Below are 20,163 nucleotides of genomic sequence, written 5' to 3' on the forward strand. Positions count from 1 at the left end.
CAGAATAGAGTGACTACTCCTCCACACTGAAAGCTGCCAGTTGAGGTGGTTTGGGGATCTGGCAATGATGCCTCCTGGGCGCCTCCTAGATGGAGTATTTTGGGCATATCACACTGTCGGAGTGTTAAAAACAGCTTGAAATTCTCATGAGTTGTTTGCAAAAGAAAAATCACCATCATAATGCGGCTACCCCTTCGGCGCCAGCTGTGGGCTCAAGGCTGGAGCCGAACAAAAACTCCCTGATAACGACTGTGTTGAGTCTGTTCCTTCCCATTCCATGCAAGGCCACCTGGGTTGGCTGGAAGACTGTTTACTTAGCCTGGCGGGGCGAAGGACACTGTCTCAGCTGAACTACGGACACGCACACACATATACTGATACTGATAAGCACTCACTGATGCATCACCCTCTCTATCCAACGCCACCTCCAACGCTTACCTCCCCCATCATGTGGACATCGGGTCAGCTGGAGGCGCAGTCGAAGATTGCAGCGGTCCCAGATCAAATGTACACACTGGAACACTTTTCCATGTTGCTTGTCTGTGTTTATTGTGCTATGATGTGTTGATACCTGTGCATTCCTGTATTATCCTTTTGTGTTGCACATTTCAATGTTATTTTTCTCGCTACCTGGCCTGACCTGTCTCCCCAATGTGATGTTTGTATTGTATGTACAGTCGACAAGGTCTGTCATCTCGGTTGTGAGCAAAAGACCTGCAACTGACAAATAAAGGCTATCTCATCTCATCTCATAGAAGAAGGCCACTTGGTGAGACCGATAGCATACTGGAGAGACTATACTTCTAGCCTATAAAGCGTTCTCCCGCATAAGCTAGAGGAGGTGGCTTTAGGGAGGAAGGTCTGGGCATATTTCCTCATATGACTGCTCCTGCAACCTGATCCAGATAAGTGGAAGAAAATGGATGAATAGATGGATAGACAGATGGATGGACAGAGGGATCATGTGTTTTGGTGTGATTTTGAATCCATCTTTTAACCCTTTAGAGCCGATCGGAGCGGACACGCTCCATTTTGCGTAACTATTTTTAAATCCTGGTAGCTCTGCAACCACGTAAGCTAGCGCAAAAATGTTTTTTGCATATGAAACCGGAGGAGTTGTACTTACATCTTATGCCATCAGCTTGTCTTAGGTCACGGTTTCCTTCCACATAAAGCTTTGCAAAAACTGCATAAAAAGCACTTGCAGGAACAAAAACATAATATTCCAGAAACACGCTTTGCCGATCCGATCAGCTGTTCATAACACTTCCTACGTCCATCAGCACGAACTATCGCATGTCCGCCATGACCTGCCCGAAACCGGAAGTGACGTCATTTTCGCGGAAATGTAGTCTTTTTTTACCATCAGGGCCTGAGGGCCTATACTGGTCTTTTTAAAAGTTATCTTTGACTTTATGACTTTCTGTGTCGTTTCTGGGATGCTTAGGACTCATTTGTAAAAGAACCCACCCACCACTTTAATCACACTCTAGATCTTGTTTTAACATATGGCATCGAACCTGAACATTTAACAGTGTTTCCTGAAAACCCTCTCCTGTCTGATCATTTCCTGATAACATTTACTTTTACAATAATTGATTACACAGCGGTGAAGAGTAGACTTTATCAAAGTAGATGTCTTTCTGAAAGCACTGTAACTAAGTTTAAGAATATAATCCACCCACTGTTATCATCTCCAATGCCCTGTACCAACACAGAGCAAAGCAGCTATCTGAACGCTACCCCAACAGAGGTCGATTATCTTGTTAATAATTTCACCTCCTCACTACGTACGACTCTGGATACTGTAGCTCCTGTGAAAACTAAGGCCTCAAATCAGAAGTACCTGACTCCGTGGTATAATTCTGAAACACGTACCCTAAAGCAGATGACTCGTAATCTGGAGAGGAAATGGCGTGTCACAAATCTAGAGGATCATCATTTAGCCTGGAGAAATAGTTTGCTGCTTTATAAGAAAGCCCTCCGCAAAGCCAGAACATCTTACTATTCATCACTGATTGAAGAAAATAAGAACAACCCTAGGTTTCTCTTCAGCACTGTAGCCAGGCTGACAAAAAGTCAGAGCTCTTTTGAGCCAACCATCCCTTTAACGTTAACTAGTAATGACTTCATGAACTTCTTCACAAATAAAATTTTTATCATTAGAGAAAAAATTACCAATAATCATCCCACAGATGTAATATTATCTACAGCTACTCTTAGTACCATTGATGTTAAGTTAGACTCTTTTTCTCTAATTGATCTTTCTGAGTTAACTTCAATAATTACTTCCTCCAAACCATCAACGTGTCTTTTAGACCCCATTCCTACAAAACTGCTCAAAGAAGTCCTGCCATTAATTAATTCTTCGATCTTAAATATGATCAACCTATCTCTAATGATCGGCTATGTACCACAGGCCTTCAAGCTGGCTGTAGTTAAACCTTTACTCAAAAAGCCATCTCTAGACCCAGCAGTCTTAGCTAATTATAGGCCAATCTCCAACCTTCCTTTCATATCAAAAATCCTTGAAAGAGTAGTTGTCAAACAGCTAACAGATCATCTGCAGAGGAATGGTTTATTTGAAGAGTTTCAGTCAGGTTTCAGAGCTCAGCACAGCACAGAAACAGCTTTAGTGAAGGTTACAAATGATCTTCTTATGGCCTCTGACAGTGGACTCATCTCTGTGCTTGTCCTGCTAGACCTCAGTGCAGCGTTCGATACTGTTGATCATAATATCCTATTAGAGCGATTAGAACATGCTGTAGGTATTACAAGTACTGCGCTGCAGTGGTTTGTATCATATCTATCTAATAGACTCCAATTCGTGCATGTAAATGGAGAGTCCTCTTCACACACTGAGGTTAATTATGGAGTTCCACAGGGTTCAGTGCTAGGACCAATTCTGTTTACATTATACATGCTTCCCTTAGGCAGTATCATTAGAAGACATAGCATACATTTTCACTGCTATGCAGATGACACCCAGCTCTATCTGTCCATGAAGCCAGATAACACACACCAATTAGTTAAACTGCAGGAATGTCTTAAAGACATAAAGACCTGGATGGCCGCTAACTTTCTGCTTCTTAATTCAGATAAAACTGAGGTTATTGTACTCGGCCCTGAAAATCTTAGAAATATGGTATCTAATCAGATTCTTACTCTGGATGGCACTACCTTGGCCTCCAGTAACGCGGTGAGGAACCTTGGAGTCATTTTTGACCAGGACATGTCCTTCAACGCACATATTAAACAAATATGTAAGACTGCTTTCTTCCATTTGCGCAACATCTCTAAAATTAGAAATATCCTGTCTCAGAGTGACGCTGAAAAACTAGTTCATGCATTTATTACTTCCAGGCTGGACTACTGTAATTCATTATTATCAGGATGTCCAAAAAACTCACTGAAAAGCCTTCAGCTAATCCAAAATGCTGCAGCAAGAGTCCTGACAGGGACTAGAAAGAGAGAGCATATTTCTCCTGTTTTGGCTTCCCTTCATTGGCTTCCTGTTAAATCCAGAATTGAATTCAAAATCCTGCTCCTCACATGCAAGGTCTTAAATAATCAGGCCCCATCTTATCTTAATGACCTTGTAGTACCATATCACCCTATTAGAGCGCTCCGCTCTCGCTCTGCAGGCCTACTTGTTGTTCCTAGAGTATTTAAAAGTAGAATGGGAGGGAGAGCCTTCAGTTTTCAGGCCCCTCTTCTGTGGAACCAGCTTCCAGTTTGGATTCGGGAGACAGACACTATCTCTACTTTTAAGATTAGGCTTAAAACTTTCCTTTTTTCTAAAGCATATAGTTAGGGCTGGACCAGGTGACCCTGAATCCTCCCTTTGTTATGCTGCAATAGATGTAGGCTGCCGGGGGATTCCCATGATGCATTGAGTTTTTCCTTTCCAGTCACCTTTCTCACTCACTATGTATTAATAGACCTCTCTGCATTGAATCATATCTGTTATTAACCTCTGTCTCTCTTCCACAGCATGTCTTTATCCTGTCTTCCTTCTCTCACCCCAACCGGTCGCAGCAGATGGCCGCCCCTCCCTGAGCCTGGTTCTGCCGGAGGTTTCTTCCTGTTAAAAGGGAGTTTTTCCTTCCCACTGTCGCCAAAGTGCTTGCTCATAGGGGGTTATATGATTGTTGGGTTTTTCTCTGTATCTATGAAGCGCCTTGAGGCGACTTTTGTTGTGATTTGGCGCTATATAAATAAAATTGAATTGAATTGAATTGAATATTGCACTGCTGGAAATAGTTTATTTTGATGCATATGCTGCTTTTTTGCAAATTTGCACTATAATATTTATTTTCGTTTTTCCTGCATTGTATAAAAATTAGTGTATTTCAAAAATAAAACTATGAAGACACTCAAAATAAATTTCCTGTGGTGGGAAACTATTTTGTGCAACTTTTTTGTACTTACAGTTTTGAGGGATAAGCCTCTTAAATTTCTCTAACTACAAATATATGTTAAAAAAGCAAAAACGATTTTCAATTTTTTTGTAGTTTATTGCACTTTTTTGCAATTTATGTAATTACTATGCACTTAATGAATACATATTATTAAAATCTGGGCTATAATGGTTGTATTGATGTATAGCAACTTGAAATGCTCCCAAAAATGGCTCCACAGCATGTAAAAATATAATATAAGCTCTGGCAGACTTGGTTCTATGGTAGGTCTTTGTTAAGGAATTTTTATTGTTTTATTTGATTATGCTTCAAAAGTTATGTTACACATATTTCACCAGACACAGTTTTCTGTTGAAACAGGAAGCTGTCCCTGCGACACTGACAAGAGACCAGTACAGAAATACATATCCGCAGAAGTTGACTTGCATTATATTATTCTTAGAAATTGACTTGCAACACACATACTTTGTGACACACACACATACAGCTTACACACACAGCTTTCACACAGACAGCATCAGGACCTGCGTAACAGGAAATGTGATTATATTTGCATATTGACGATGTAACCTATAAAAATAAACGAATACTGCAGTTCGGGGTGATTGCTCTCTGAGTAGTTCACCCGTGCAGCACGTTAACTATCTCAAGTGTCTCATTGTTGTTTATTCACCTGACTGTTTGTTAACTGTAAATCTCTGACATTTAATTGGTCCTTCGAAGCCGTTAATGGACTGGTATTAATAATAATATTATGCTCCATTTCACAGTGGTATCCTTCCTCAAGTCCCGACGCCGTGACAAGCCTGCGTCGAAGTCTCTGCAGAGCGCCCTCCAGGAAGGGTTGAAAGTCCAGGGACACTAAAATTCGGGTCCTGGCCAAGGTCATACAGGCCCACGGCGCTGGGGCTTGAAAAGGACGCCCGACAGACCGGCAACAGCGAAGCCAGGTGATTATTCCACATTTGACACACCTTGCGTAAAATTATCGGTGTTTAGGGTGACACTGTTCCAAGAAAACTCGTCCTACGGGGACTGGCAGTTTTAAGACTCGCTTGTAAGACGAAACTGGTAGTGTAATAGACACTCGTTTTGCAGTTAAAAAAGGCTGGAAGTCTAACTTTACTGGAAAGTAAATAAGTGTACGGAAAGTGTCAACTAACATAGGATAGAAATTGCGCGCATAAACTGTTTCCATTGTTTTGTTGGTGGAGTAAGTTGATTTAACAGCACATTAAGGTGGCTGAACTACTCCACTGAATTGTTTACCGTTGATAGCTCACGTACTGGCTGAATGAGAAAAAAAGTTGTGCGTCATCACGTAAAATCGACAACCGCTTTCAAGAATAGCTTGAAAGTAGAAGCCTGTTGTTGATAACTTATCTCGTCCTTCATGCCAGTGACAGCTTCACGGGTCTGACTGTATATTTAACTCAATAAAATACATTGTAATCAAACCTTCTACAAAACGAAACTAAATGGTTTGCAGTCCCCCTGCAGTAACTATTTTAAGAGGAACCTTAGAAACAGAACTGAACAATGAAATATAGTTTGCATGACGATCATGCCCAGATTGTATAAAATAAATAAAAGGATATCATTCACATGAAAACCTTTTCTATAAAAAAGAGAGATGCATAAGGTAGATTAAGGCTGTCTCATTGTTCAGCCAAGGAAAGTGTGTGACAAGGTAAATGTCTCCAGCCTGGATGACGGGTGGGACTGCAGCCCACCCAGAGCCCTTGATGGATACAAAATAAAATATAGAAATAAAAATAATAATAAATTACTTGGTTCGACATGCAACAGAGAGAATGAATGTGACTGAAGATTGGATCTGAGATGAAGCAAAAAGAAGACCAGTCTAAAAAGTAGGTACAAACCTGTTCAGAGAAAAAGCAAATTTGTACGGATGAATTCTAAATTATCTGTTTGCTGAGTAAGATGATCCTAACTATTAAATTGGCTCAGTAGTAGTATAGTGATTTACACTGATAAAATGTTGTAATATACTGTTGTTATTATATAGTAAGAAAAAGATGATAATATTAATAAAAATATAATATTAATGACAAGAAGTATCCTAGTCAGTATGATGTGAGATGGATAATTGATATGAAGTAGTCTGCATCAAGCTTAAGGTTTGCTCAAACTCAGTATAATGACATATGAGATGAAGAAAATAAAGGCAATATCTAAACCAATTAAGTGCATAGAGGCACTACTTAACCTGCTTGAAAACCTGTCATTTATCCTAGATAAATATTACTGAGATGTAGAGCACATTTATAATGACAACTAATAAGCCAAACCCTGTAGATGACAGCTAAAGCTACAAGATTGAGAAGCTGAATTAAATATGTGGACACTACTAAGCTAATGAGCGAGTTAAACATTTTTATTTATTTGTTTTTGGAACAGAAGCTGCATAAAGGACAGCACAGGGAGCTGTCTGTCAATGAATAGAAAACACACATACACAAATTGTTACATGTGAAATTATTTTTGGAAAGAATCAGAAGTGAGATGGTTTTGAATTAAGAAATCAGTGAAAAGATGCATGAATTACACCTGATTATAACATGCAGAGGCAATGAAGAAAGCAGCTTACACTCACTGAACATTAACATGCATAGGAAAAGTAATGAAGACCTGCTTACACTTATACACATAACATAAGTTGGTATTTCTGACCAGAGAGAGGGAAACGGGTAGTTTAAGTACTCAGGATAATAATGAAAATGTCTTAGTTGTGTTTCTTCAGGAGCAAAACAGACCTGGACAAGCAGAAAATGCATTAACCTTACAAGGACAAGCAAGAACACAAACATGCGCAATGAAGAACAGCTTGCTATTTGTATGAGTGATAGAATGTGAGCTCAGTTTTCCCTCACACTTCTGCTCTGTTTCAGTAGCAGCATTTTTCTTTTTGTGTCCTGACTCATATATGTTTTTTTGTGTTTTTTGTTTTATTTGATTATTTTATTTTGTTGGTTTGGAAACAAATTTGTGGCAATACTTCTGGATCACAGTGACACATAGTGATTAGGCATATGATTTACAAATGCCCAGTTTTAGAGCTGTAAACTGTGAGCAATTCAAAGTTTAAATATATATATGTATATATATATATATATATATACATATATATATATATATATATATATATATATATATATATATATATATATATATATATATATATATATATACATATATATATATATATATATTTTAATCACTTTTATATTTAAATATATTTAAATGTTCATTTGCTATTTATCTAGGGATTGAGAGTAACGCAATTTCTATTCTCTGTATGTCCTGTACATGTGGCAGAATCGACAAATAAAGTTGACTTTGACTTTGACTTTGATATGTAGAGAGAGAGAGATGAAATAAGAAAACTTTAACTTCAAAGTTGAAATATGTAAGATGAGTGAAATGTGTGAATTCTTTGAGAAACAAGAAATTATTTAAACATGCCTTAAGTGAAAATGTAATGTTGCATCTATAGAGAAGAAAAAGCGTGCAGTATTTTAACAATAGCCCTTTTAATAAAAACAACTGAAGCAACATGTAATACTCCGATTTTCCCAGTAAAAAAAAAAAAAAAAAAAAGCAAACACGGGGAAATATCGGCTAGTACATGACCTTAGAGCAAAGAGGTCACGTACCTTGGCCACAGACTGACAGGACAAGGCAGACAGCTATTAGACAGCAGAAAACTAGCGGTGCAAAATGCTACAAAAAACCGCTCACAAAACAACAAATGATGAGTTATTTAGGTCTCTGCAATTTTTGCAGATGCTGGATACCTGTATATGCTCTGTTGGCTGGTCCATTGCAAAACTTAATTTATGGAAAAAATCAAGCACTGAAAGATAAAATAGAATGGACCCCAGAAGCAGAAAAAGCATTTAATGTTCTGAAACCTGCATTGCAGACGCGCACTGCTGTCTAAAGAAGCTAGAAGAGGAAACGAAACAGAGAAGTGATATTTACAGTTTACCACAGTACCACAGTCTACATTCGCAGACGTTTTGTAGATGGCTCTGCATCTAAAAACAGTTATAGAAGTAAAGCCCTAACTTCCTCTTTTTCGGCACAGAGTGCAGAACTAACGGCTATCATACGTGCATGCTGCGCAAAGGTCAAGATATATATATTCACACTGACAGTCAATATGCATTGCACACCACAAAAGGTAATTCAGAGGTTACTAAAGGCAATAACTTCGCAGGCCAAGCCGCAAAGAAGGCCGCACAGCAACCAATATGAACTTTAATGTCTGAAACTTCACAGCTAATACCACTTGATGTACTTAGAGATGAATAGGAAGCCGCTCCTATAGCGGAGCGAAAGAAATGGCTAAAGTGTGGAGCACGGCTACAAAATTGCTACACAAGACAGCAGCATTAGTGACAAATAGCTTAAAGCATTTGTCAAGGGGTGGAATGATGAGTATCCTCCCCAAACACTTCTATACTCAAAATTTTGAAGCTTCAGCACAAGAGTTTATCAGAACATGCATGATTTGCCAGAAACATAATGCACAGGGAAACCTCAGGCCTAAAAGAGGCTTTTCCCCAACACCACCGCACCCATTTCACACAATCCACATGGATTTTATTGAACTGAACGAATGTCAAACATCAAAATACGCTCTAGTAATTGTGGATGTGTTCTCAAAATGGCCAGAAATCTATCCAGTAAAAAGAGCAGATGTAATCTCAGTAGCAAAATGTTTATGCAACCATTTTATTCCTACTCTGATAAAATCAGACAAAGGCCTGAGTGTTTGGGCCTGGTGAAGATGTGGATGCGACTAACCCAGGGTTCGCAAAAGCTCACACCCTTTGAAATCGTTCATGGGAGGCAATTTCCGCTGCCTCTCACTAGTGAGCCTATTAATAAGTCTATAAGAGAAACCACCCTAGCAGAGTGGATGACTAAATTATTTGAGAATAAAGAGATTCTCTCCAGTGTTTTGCAGGTTGCAACCAGGTGATTGGATCCACCGAAGCCACTGCAAAAAAGTGAGTGACAACACAAGCATAGACGCCGGTTCCCCTGACTCCTAGGTGTTCCCTGGTGGACGAAAGGGCTGTTTGGGTATATCCCGCCCTTTTGTCTTCTCGCCAGTGGTCTACTCACCTGGAGCCCGGGTGTGCCTGGTCATCATGAAGAACCTTGTCCTCATAGTGGCTGGCATTGCGCTCCTAGTGAGCCTACTGATACTCACCTGGACAGACGAGGACCCACAGCACCACCTGCAGAAGAAATGGTCATATGACAACTTACACCTAAAGGATATGGACAAAGAGCACAACCACCCCTGACTGAACAATGCCTGGAACCGGTACGTCTACAACCGAGTACATACAGAAGACAACCACACTGGCTGCTACGTCTGTTCTCACCTCCCAACAACAGCAATGCAAGCCACCCTATATGGAAAATCACCCAGCCTTTCCGAAGCCCTATGTATATTCTACAAAGCCACCAGCGGAACATTTTCCCCCGAAGACATCTTCGCCTTCGAGCTTGAGTTAAAAAGACAAGTCACAAAAATCGACCTGCGACGGTGTAATGGAACACTGATCAACTTTAAACCTAATGAGGTAGTTTCTTGTGCGCCAGAGGTCTCAGACTGGAACTACAGCTGTGATGACCAATACTGGGTACACCTGAATGCGACCAATGACAAGGGAAAATCTTTCAACGTCAGGAGGGAACCAGGAATACAACATCCAATGTGTTTCACCTTCGCATACGGCAACAGAAAGCTGGGGATGAACCAGAACTGCTCCCAGACTTTCCGGATGCCGCAAGACAGAAAGGCACGGATAAGCCTCCTGAATGGCACATATTGGGTGCAGGGTACAGCTTGGACATGTGGCTCAAAGACATACTTCACCATCTCACCCAACAGCACCGGACTCTGCGCCCCAATTTTAGTGTCAGACCACACATTCAGAATATTCCATCAGGACCAACCAAGACGCAAGAGGAGCACTGATGACGTGCAACCTCATGATCCAATCTGGGGCAGTGATGTGCCAGCGGAGTTCAAGTTGTGGACCACCGGACAGAAAGTCCTGCACTCACTTTTCCCATGGATCGGGAATGGAAAAAACATGCTAAGAATCTAGACTCTTGACTACCGATTTGGACTTTTCCTGAACAGCTCAACATGGATAAAACAAGGCTCAGAATGAGGAAATCGACGCGATCAGAATAGTGGTCATGCAACACAGAGTCGCCCTGGACATGATTCTCGCTGAGAGAGGGGGTCTCTGTGTCTTATTCAACACCACTTGCTGCACCTATATTCCAGATAACGTGCATTCCTTGACCATGACCACCGCCCTGGAGAAGTTACGACAACTGAGTAATGCACAGCAACAAGACTATGTCATGAACACAGAGGACTGGCTGACCTGGCTACTGAGCGGCGGCTGGAAGACCCTCGTGATCAAAGGACTTGTCTTGATAGGAGTTCTTCTTTTATTGCTTTGCATGTTCTCTACATGCATTCTACCCTGTATCAGATCAATGATTGGCAAGATGGTACAGGCCACAGTAATCACCTATGTTGGACTGCCACAAGAAGATGAACCGGACGAAGAAGATTTAGTATAGGAATACACACACTCACACATACTGAATGATGCTACAATTGAAAGTGTTGAAAGCAAGTGATTGTTGGCTGATAATAAAGTATGATTAAGTGGTGAAATATTTTAACATCAGGAGGGAATGTTAAGGGATTTTTATTGTTTTATTTGATTATGCTTCAAAAGTTATGTTACACATATTTCACCAGACACAGTTTTCTGTTGAAACAGGAAGCTGTCCCTGCGACACTGACAAGAGACCAGTCCAGAAATACATATCCGCAGAAGTTGACTTGCATTATATTATTCTTAGAAATTGACTTGCAACACACATACTTTGTGACACACACACATACAGCTTACACACACAGCTTTCACACAGACAGCATCAGGACCTGCGTAACAGGAAATGTGATTATATTTGCATATTGACGATGTAACCTATAAAAATAAACGAATACTGCAGTTCGGGGTGATTGCTCTCTGAGTAGTTCACCCGTGCAGCACGTTAACTATCTCAAGTGTCTCATTGTTGTTTATTCACCTGACTGTTTGTTAACTGTAAATCTCTGACAGTCTTAAAGGGTTAAAGGATTGATGATTATGGTTTTTACTGAGTGCTTCATTTTGTTCTTAATAAATTACACAATGTATATAAGTAAAGACTGTCAACTTTAGTAATATTTCATTCATCAACATTCATTTGTTCATTCAAGGGTTCTCTTAATTTTCTGAGTAGTTTATTTGTATTCAAGATAAACATGAAGACTTTTAAGATGATTTAAGAAGATTTTAAGTGAAAATGCTCAGTGTGTACAATAAAAAAATACTCACTGAACCTAAGGAGCTTGGAAAGAAAAGCGGCTTCTCGGATGAGAGATGAAACGTCTTCAAGCAACTTAATAAAGTCCAGACACCTTTCTTTCCAAGCTCCTTAAACTACGATGACCTGGATGACTGAGAACCTTCACAGACATACCCACTAAATTACACCTCTTCCAAATCTCTATTTGTTGGCAGAAACTTCTGAAGCCTTTCCCATTTCTATTATACTGTAAAGCTACTTTTCTAACCTGTGAGGAAAAATGTTTATGACTAAGTGCCACGACCCATTATAGCTTTTTTCGTGTTCAGTTCTGGTCTCAACAGGATTATGTAACATTTAGGTCCAAACAGTGTGATCAAGAGTCCAAAACTTGAGGCCAGGATAGCAAATACCTCCACTGCATCTGCATAATTTCCTGGTGAGCTGATATAGACAGGAACAAAGGCCACCCACACAGCACAGAAGATCAGCATGCTGAATGTGATGAGCTTGGCCTCATTAAAACTGTCAGGGAGATTCCTTACCAGGAATGCAATTAAAAAACTGAGGAAAGCCAGTATACCAATATAACCCAATAACACTGCAAAACCCACAGTGGACCCAAATGCACACTCATAAACAATCTTATCATTTTGGTATTGGGTGTTTTTATGTGGAGTTGGAGAGGAAGAAACAAGCCAGGTAGTGCAAATGGCTGCCTGAATAGATGTAAGAAATAGAACTGTTCCTCTCTGCTGCATTGCACCAAACCACTTCAGACTGGTTCCCCCTCCTGGCTTGGAGGCTTTGAACACAGCCAGAACAACCATGGTTTTTACCAGGATGCATGAGACACACAGCACAAAGCTGATGCCAAATGCTGCATGCCTGAGTTGGCATGTCCACAGTCTGGGTCGTCCAATGAACAGCAGTGAACAAAGAAAGCACAACTTGAGTGACAGCAGTACCTGGAAACTAAGTTCTGAATTATTGGCACGTATTATAGGTGTTCTGTGATGGTAGATAAAGATCCCTAGAACAACAGCACATATACATGTGCCCAGCAGTGAGGTAGCTGTCAGACAAATACCCAGAGGCTCATGGTAGGACAGAAACTCTGTCTTCTTGGGAACGCAGTGGTCACGCTGGGGGTTTGACCAAAAATCCTCTGGACAACTGGTGCACTCCAAGGAGTCTGGCAAAAGGAGAAAGATCAAGAAAGCGGAAGATGGTGAAATGCATACTATTTTTAATATGAATGAAAATAAATATATCGTGCTGAAAACAAAACAAAACACCTTACTGGTCTCATTAGTGACTTTTCCCTCAGAACAAGGGATGCAGTCGAAACAGCATTTGGGTTCCCCCTTCTTTCTCACCATGTGGGTACCAGAAAGACAGCTTTCACTGCATACTGATCGAGGTGGCTATTGGATGAAATCAAATATTACATATAAATATACTGTACAACTGACAAAATATAAAAATCAGAAAAACACATAACCTTTTTTGAAATAAAGTTCCAGAAAATCTTGTCTTCATCAAGTATGAGTTCTTCCCCGTATAAAGCTGAACTCTTAACCTCACCCACATTCTGAACTTCAGTGCTTCCATCAGGGAGCCACAACCAGTTCATCACATCATAAATTGGCACCACATCACCATTTTCGTCAAATGACACTTGATCCCCAAATGGAGTGGTGAAATTTACCCTTTCCAAGTAATAAAGAAGCTGTTAAAAAGGGATTCATAAGAAATAAATTATTTTTAACAATCCAAACAGTGGCACCCTCTATTTGATAGCGAAATGGAATATTATACCTATTATACCTATACATATAAACGTAATAAAATCAAATTGTATATTAAAGAGCGCTCCTTAATATGCAATATCTTTAACAATTTCAAGAACTCTAATGATACATTACATGCATACTCGTTAAAGTGCTCTGATCTAAATATATTAAACATTTCTTTTACTCAGAAATATTGAAAACTCATTTAGCTGACTTCAGCTTTTTCATAATTAATTTAATCACCCTGCTTTCAGTCATACAGGGTGAATTTTGTTCTGAAAGTAATTACAGATCAAATAATTTACTCATAGATTGATATCTAATTAACATAGTGTGTAAATTCATATCACACCTGCCATGGCTGCAGTGATTGCAAAGTGGCACAGCTTTGCCTACTGAAAGGCCCTCTTCCTGGGTTGCACTGCAGCATGTCATCAAGGGAATATGCCAGGGCATAAACAGCTTTATACACATTATACTCAGGCCGGAGGTTGGAAATGTCCAAGATCTCAGTGTTCACATTTTCTAGATCTTCCTGTCCAGTGCATAGTGCACCTCCACCTTCCAGCCAGCCTGCTGGAGCTGGTGCAAATCTGCACTGAAATGTAAATTCCCAAAACTGATTCACCTGAAATATATTGTTGACAACTGTTTTTTCTTTTCCATTTAAAAAAACATGGCATAATGAAATTCTTGTCAACATCACGGTAACATTTCAACTCCCACCATGCTATTTCCATTGTTATTGTTGTGATGTAGGTCAGGACGTATTTGTAATAGGAATTCCCTGAGCCCTGGTATTTCTCCTCGACGAATAGCAATGCCCAGTGTACCACCCAGGTATGGCATGAACTGAGGTGTTTGGAGCACACCAGCTGTTGCTGTCCAGCCTTCACTGGCCATCCACTGTAGACTTGTTACATTCTCCTTTACTACCTGTGCATTATATTTTACCAAATGCAAAAAGTGATGTAACTATCCCCTACTTTTGTGACATTAACATCCAACTTAGGTATTTGCTATAAATTGTTATATGTTATAAATTGTTTCTTTACGTTTCTGTAGTCATTCATTTAAAGACATAATACATCTTTTACACAGTGTATAGATACAGATCTTTATAACAAGAAATAATCAAGTTTTCTTTTAAACTTCACCTCTTCCATAAGGTTTATCATGTGACTCTCATGTACAAAGGCAATGACCACACGAGCTGTTGATTTTTTCATCACATTCACAATCCTCCTGAGTTCATCTGTGTCTTTGTCCCAAGGTAAAACTTCAATGTAGTCTAGGCACCCTTCACCAGACAAACTTAGCTCGAATTGTAAGGATCTGGCAGCGTGGCGTCCATAATCATCATCACTGATAAGCAGACCTGCCCAAGTCCAGCCAAAATGTTTTAGAATTTTAATTATAGCACGTACCTAAGTGAAAGCAACATGAGAAACATGAGAAAACATGAGAGCATAGATAATAAGAAAAATTTTAGTGGATTAGCTGCTCATCATCTACTGGCAATTGTAATAATTCTGCTGATTGATTTTCACCTGGAAAGCATCACTTGGAATCGTCCTAAAGAAGGATGGATATTTTCGATGGTCACTCAAACAAGAACATGTGGCAAAATAACTCACCTGTGAAAGATACAGACAATATATTTTAGAAATATTCAAAGTCTTTACTGCCTCCTTTAAACTGGGTATTGCGTACATTGGTCTTGTCATTAAATTTACAATTAAATCAATAACTGTCACTCAAACAGGAAAATGTGGCAAAATAACTCACGTGTGAAAAACAAAGACTGTATATTGTACATTGTTCTTGTCATTAAATTTACAATTAAGTCAGTATATACAAACACTGAAAAATATCTAAAGTCATACAACAATAATATGGTATAGTTAAACTGATAACTTACTATCGGTACTCGGTATAAACCTAAGACACTGGAGATGGCAATAGAAGGTGTAGAGGAAGAATCACCCACAATCCCTAGAACAGGAGGATTTCCAGTACATGTACCATTTGATACAATCTGCTCCTCTTGACCGCCGGCTAATGATAATGCTGCACGGAATCCAATTCCAAGTTCAACACAGTTGTCATAAAGAGTGTATCCCAGAGTCACATTAGGTAACAGATTGGCATTTCTGTTGATTTCATCAATAGCAAATGCCATGGTTTGTGCCTGCCTAAATCCTTGTACATAGAAACTAACAAAATAAATTTAAATTAAAAAATATATCAGGAAAAATGTTGCAAAATGACTTATACAAAAAATTAAGAAACCTGAATAATAATTTATGAGATATTTTATTTGAAAAATCAAGAAGATTCCCCATTCAATATACATGACTTATTTATGTATGCACTAATGCATAAAATGTATGCATTAGTATGCATTTTATGCATGCATACACGCATAAAATGTATGCATTTTATGCATTAACCCACATATTGGCATTAAGTTGTTCTGGGGTTTTTTTGTGCTGTTTTCCTGTCATACTTACCCATGGCAAGTAGGCTGTTGTGGCTCTGAGGTAAAAGATGGATGAGGAACACTTGAGAAAAAGTGGACTGGAAACAGTCCACCCAGAATGATATCTCCAACCTTGTTCATTCCATTTAGATGAAATTGTCCCTGCAGCTGACACGAGGAGGGAAACAAAGAAGAGGATACAGTATGAGTGAAGTAGGAATACAATAAAATGACCAGGACTAAATTGGTTTGTAAAAATGAACACATGACAGCTTTCTGGTTTTTTGAGCCTAGTTGTGGCATTTTATTACTTTCCCATTCCCTTTTAATAGCATGCTGTGTTGACTATTCTTTTATAACGCCCATCAGGGAAAAAGATGAAGAAAGGGGTGGGCCTCAAATACATTTGGTCATATACTGTTGTTGTATCCAGGTAGGCTTAGGTAACACCGTGAGCATGTTGTGTGTGTGGAATGTTTTGTAGCACACACAAAACAAAAGAAACAGGTTTTTTTGTGCTCAAGACTAAGACACCAGATATTCTCATTCAAGCGCCTTCCCCCAGGCCTGGCTCCAGAGTGGGGCCCAGGCAGGGTAGACTGATCCCTTGATTCCTATCATAGGGGTCAACTGAATCAGTCTTAATCTGGCATCTCACCCAGGGCTAGGTTGCCTTGGGAAACCCTACCAGTAGGCAATAAAATAGCATAGCCCCTGAGTTCACAGGATCATACAAATCCCTCCATTGCAGCAAGCCGGTGATTTGCGGAGGGTTTTAGTTTTTATTTATAAATTTTTTTGAATGACACACTAAGTAAACTTCACTGTGCAAAGGTATTTGTTTCTATTTCCTGAGCCCATCTGATGGATGAGTTAGACCAGGGGTGTTAAGCGTAAGACTTGGTGGCCATAATCAACCTGGCAAAGATTCCAATCAGCCCACTGGTCAGGGTTGGAAAATATGTCGTCCATAAATGTATACATTTGTGGACTTTTAAAAGAATTTTTTTTGGTTTTACAGCTTTTCCTACTCCCCGGAAGCCATCCATACTATACCAAATTAATTAAGTAATAGATAGGTTTCTATAGGTTCCTGTTTGTATCTCTCTGATATAGAAATTTTGATTTAAAAAGACATCAATAAAGAAAACTGTTATGTGTCAAAAATACAGGACACTCTGGGCGTTAAGCTACCAGAACCTTCTCTGTAATTTTACACATTTATCAATGTAAAATGATTTTCACATCCCTGAGTTAGAGGCTAACAAGGCATGACAGGTGGGTGGTAAACAAGCAAGCAGTTAAGTTACATAGCACTTTCAGACAACTCCCAGCCGAAAACAAAGTGCTGTACACTTGACATGACAAAAAATATGATACAATAACAAATTAAAAATACATAAATAAATAATATTAATTAAAATTAAATTAAAACAATAAAATCAAATTTTTTAATTAAATTTAAGCAGTAAAGTGAAGTGCCAATTGTCCGCTCTGCCACCCTCACCACCCGCTGCAGTTTCCTCGTCCTCCATAGTACAGCAGTTAAACCAGAGTGTGCGGCAGTAGGTCAGTTCTCCCACTTAGAAATCATGGAGGGGTCTGAAATTCACATTGTAGGTGCATTGCCACTGTGAGAGACAGCATTTAAAAAACAATTCAGGAAATCTCATTGTGTGAATCTCCTGATGAAGACAGAAGACAGACAGAACAACACCGTGGACGAAGAAGAATTAACAGCAGGCAAAAAAGACAGTGCAACTGATGTAAAATACTGAAGGGTCAAGCAGCATGTATGAATACTATTGTGGATGGAACATGCACTTCAACAGTGACAAGAGTGTGAACGCACTGGACAGCACTGGACACTGAGTTTCATATTTGCCATGCTGGGAGTTAACCTCAAAGAAAAGACTGAAAAGATCAAGAGAGAAGGAATGGAGAGAAGAAACAGCTGATTTTGGCCTGTGTTTGATTTGGGAGGCCACACAGGAAACTGTGAGAACAGGGACGAGGACCAGTGAGAGGTGAACCTAGACGTAATACAGTGAAAGCATATGGGAAATTGGATTGAAGATTGAGACTGAACTCATGGAGGTTTAGAAATGTCCACAGCATAACAACAGAAAGGTAAAAAAAAGAGAGAGAGAGAGAGATAAAGAAATAAATAAACTAACAGTTGCATGAATGAATAGAAAAGACACATATACAAATTGTCACATGTAAAATTATTTTTGGAGAGAATCAGAAGTGAGACAGTTTGAATCCACAGCTCAGCACAAAGATGCATGAATTAAATCTGATTATAAAACAAATATGCAATGAAGATCAGCTTACACTCAATATTAATCTGAATACAAATACATACACGCAATAAAGAGACATGCTTACATTCATGAATGTGAATACATGACTTAAATGCTAAATGGTGTAGATTTAACACACTTAAAGCTTGAAGTTCAGAAATAACTCAGGGAAGTTCCATGATAATACAGTCACTTTTGTGAAAAAGGAAAAAAGGATAAACCAGTGATTAAAAGCTTAAATTAGTTTTTATAATAGTGCCGATTGACCAAAAGAAGTGATTACTGTAGAAAGTAAAAATAATTCAATAATGTGGTAATGTTTAAACCCTTTAAAGCCGGTCGGAGCGGGCACGCTCCGTTTTGCGTAACTATTTTTAAATCCCGGTAGCACTGCTAAAAATTGGTGTATTTCAAAAATAAAACTATGAAGACACTTAAAATAAATTTCCTGTGGTGGGAAACTATTTTGTGCAACTTTTTTGTACTTACAGTTTTGAGGGATAAGCCTCTTAAATTTCTCTAACAAGAAATATATGTTAAAAAAACAAAAACGATTTTCAATTTTTTTGTAGTTTATTGCACTTTTTTGCAATGTATGTAATTACTATGCACTTAATGCAGATATATTATTAAATTTTGGGCTATAATGGTTGTATTGATGTATATCAACTTGAAATGCTCCCAAAAATGGCACTGCAACATGTAAAAATATAATATAAGCTCTGGCGGACTTGGTTCTATGGTAGGTCTTAAAGGGTTAAATATGCATTTCTCTTGTCAAGGCAACTTTTTCTGAGATGAGTCAGTATGCAAATTAGCTGAATCAGTGGTGACAAAGAAGCTTCCTGTCTGGCAGTGTGTCTGAGGCTTCCACTGAAGGAAACATAGCTGTGACTGAGAAGAATTGCTTGGTAAAATATATAATGGTAAAATACAGGATAAGTAAATAAAGTGGTCAGGTCTGTCCAGTAGTCCAAATTTGGAATAGAAATCTAGAATTTAGTGATAATAGATCGTTATAAAGTGTTTAGAAAGTGCGTAATGGGAATATTAAGGTTGTGCAAAACTGTGTGGCTTTTAACAAGATTTTCTGTGTATTTAGCAGGTGAAATTATGTCAGTTGACCTCAGACTGTGAGGACGCTGGAGCACCTGAGGCCAACCACTGAAATATGATGTGGGGAAAATGAACAGAGGGAGTGATTTTTAAGTCTGATTTCAGACCATGTATTACTTAAGCCAAGAGTAGGGCAAAACTTTTGTGGCCCACAAAGTTCTAATTCCCACAACATATTGTTAGATTAGCAAGCAAAACTTTTCTGGGATTAAGATTTTTGGGGTTGTTATTTTAGTGATGGGTTAATTCTGTCAGTTAGGTTTGGGTTGTTTTCTTATTTTAATAGAGGGAGTTTTACTAGTCATGGACATGTCTGTAACTGGGCCCATTATTTTTGTAACAGTGCACTTAGAGAAAACCTGTCAGGTGACGATGTTTTGTGCTTAGATGAGCTAATAATCAGCTCTCTTTTTCTGATTTTTGTTCTAAGCAGGCCTGCAAGATTGAATTAACAGCGCTGTAAAATTTTCAGGAGAACAAATATAAGGTGAGCTTTTCCAGATTATAATGGGCTGAGGAAAAGCCTAACTGTGGGAACCGATCACCGTTTGAGTTCCCGTCCAAAAGGATTGTAGCAAGTCAATCCAGTTAAAACATAATAAATAACTATTTTTCTA

General features: G+C 39.0%; 1 protein-coding gene across 1 annotated transcript; it reads right to left on the bottom strand.

Annotated features, from left to right (window-relative positions):
- Positions 1–12,136: 12,136 nt before the first annotated feature.
- Positions 12,137–16,280, bottom strand: LOC113036201 (extracellular calcium-sensing receptor-like). Its single transcript, XM_026192369.2, has 9 exons — positions 16,156–16,280; positions 15,564–15,858; positions 15,193–15,279; positions 14,800–15,069; positions 14,369–14,578; positions 13,995–14,270; positions 13,351–13,578; positions 13,150–13,273; positions 12,137–13,041 (listed from the first exon to the last, which is right to left on the bottom strand). The coding sequence occupies exons 1-9, from the start codon at positions 16,263–16,265 to the stop codon at positions 12,137–12,139; spliced, it is 2,505 nt and encodes an 834-aa protein (XP_026048154.1). The 5' UTR covers positions 16,266–16,280.
- Between the last annotated feature and the right edge of the window lie 3,883 nt (positions 16,281–20,163).

The sequence above is a fragment of the Astatotilapia calliptera genome, chromosome 14, assembly GCF_964374335.1.
Source record: "Astatotilapia calliptera chromosome 14, fAstCal68.1, whole genome shotgun sequence".
Taxonomy (NCBI): domain Eukaryota; kingdom Metazoa; phylum Chordata; class Actinopteri; order Cichliformes; family Cichlidae; genus Astatotilapia; species Astatotilapia calliptera.

Excerpts from the sequence above, each read along its gene's own strand:
- LOC113036201 (XM_026192369.2), bottom strand. The coding sequence starts at position 16,265 with ATGAACAAGGTTGGAGATATCATTCTGGGTGGACTGTTTCCAGTCCAC. Across the intron at positions 13,579-13,994 it reads AATCACTGCAGCCATGGCAG|CTTCTTTATTACTTGGAAAG; the intron begins GTGTGATATGAA and ends CCTTTTTAACAG. Across the intron at positions 13,042-13,149 it reads AAAAGTCACTAATGAGACCA|ACTCCTTGGAGTGCACCAGT; the intron begins GTAAGGTGTTTT and ends TCCTTTTGCCAG.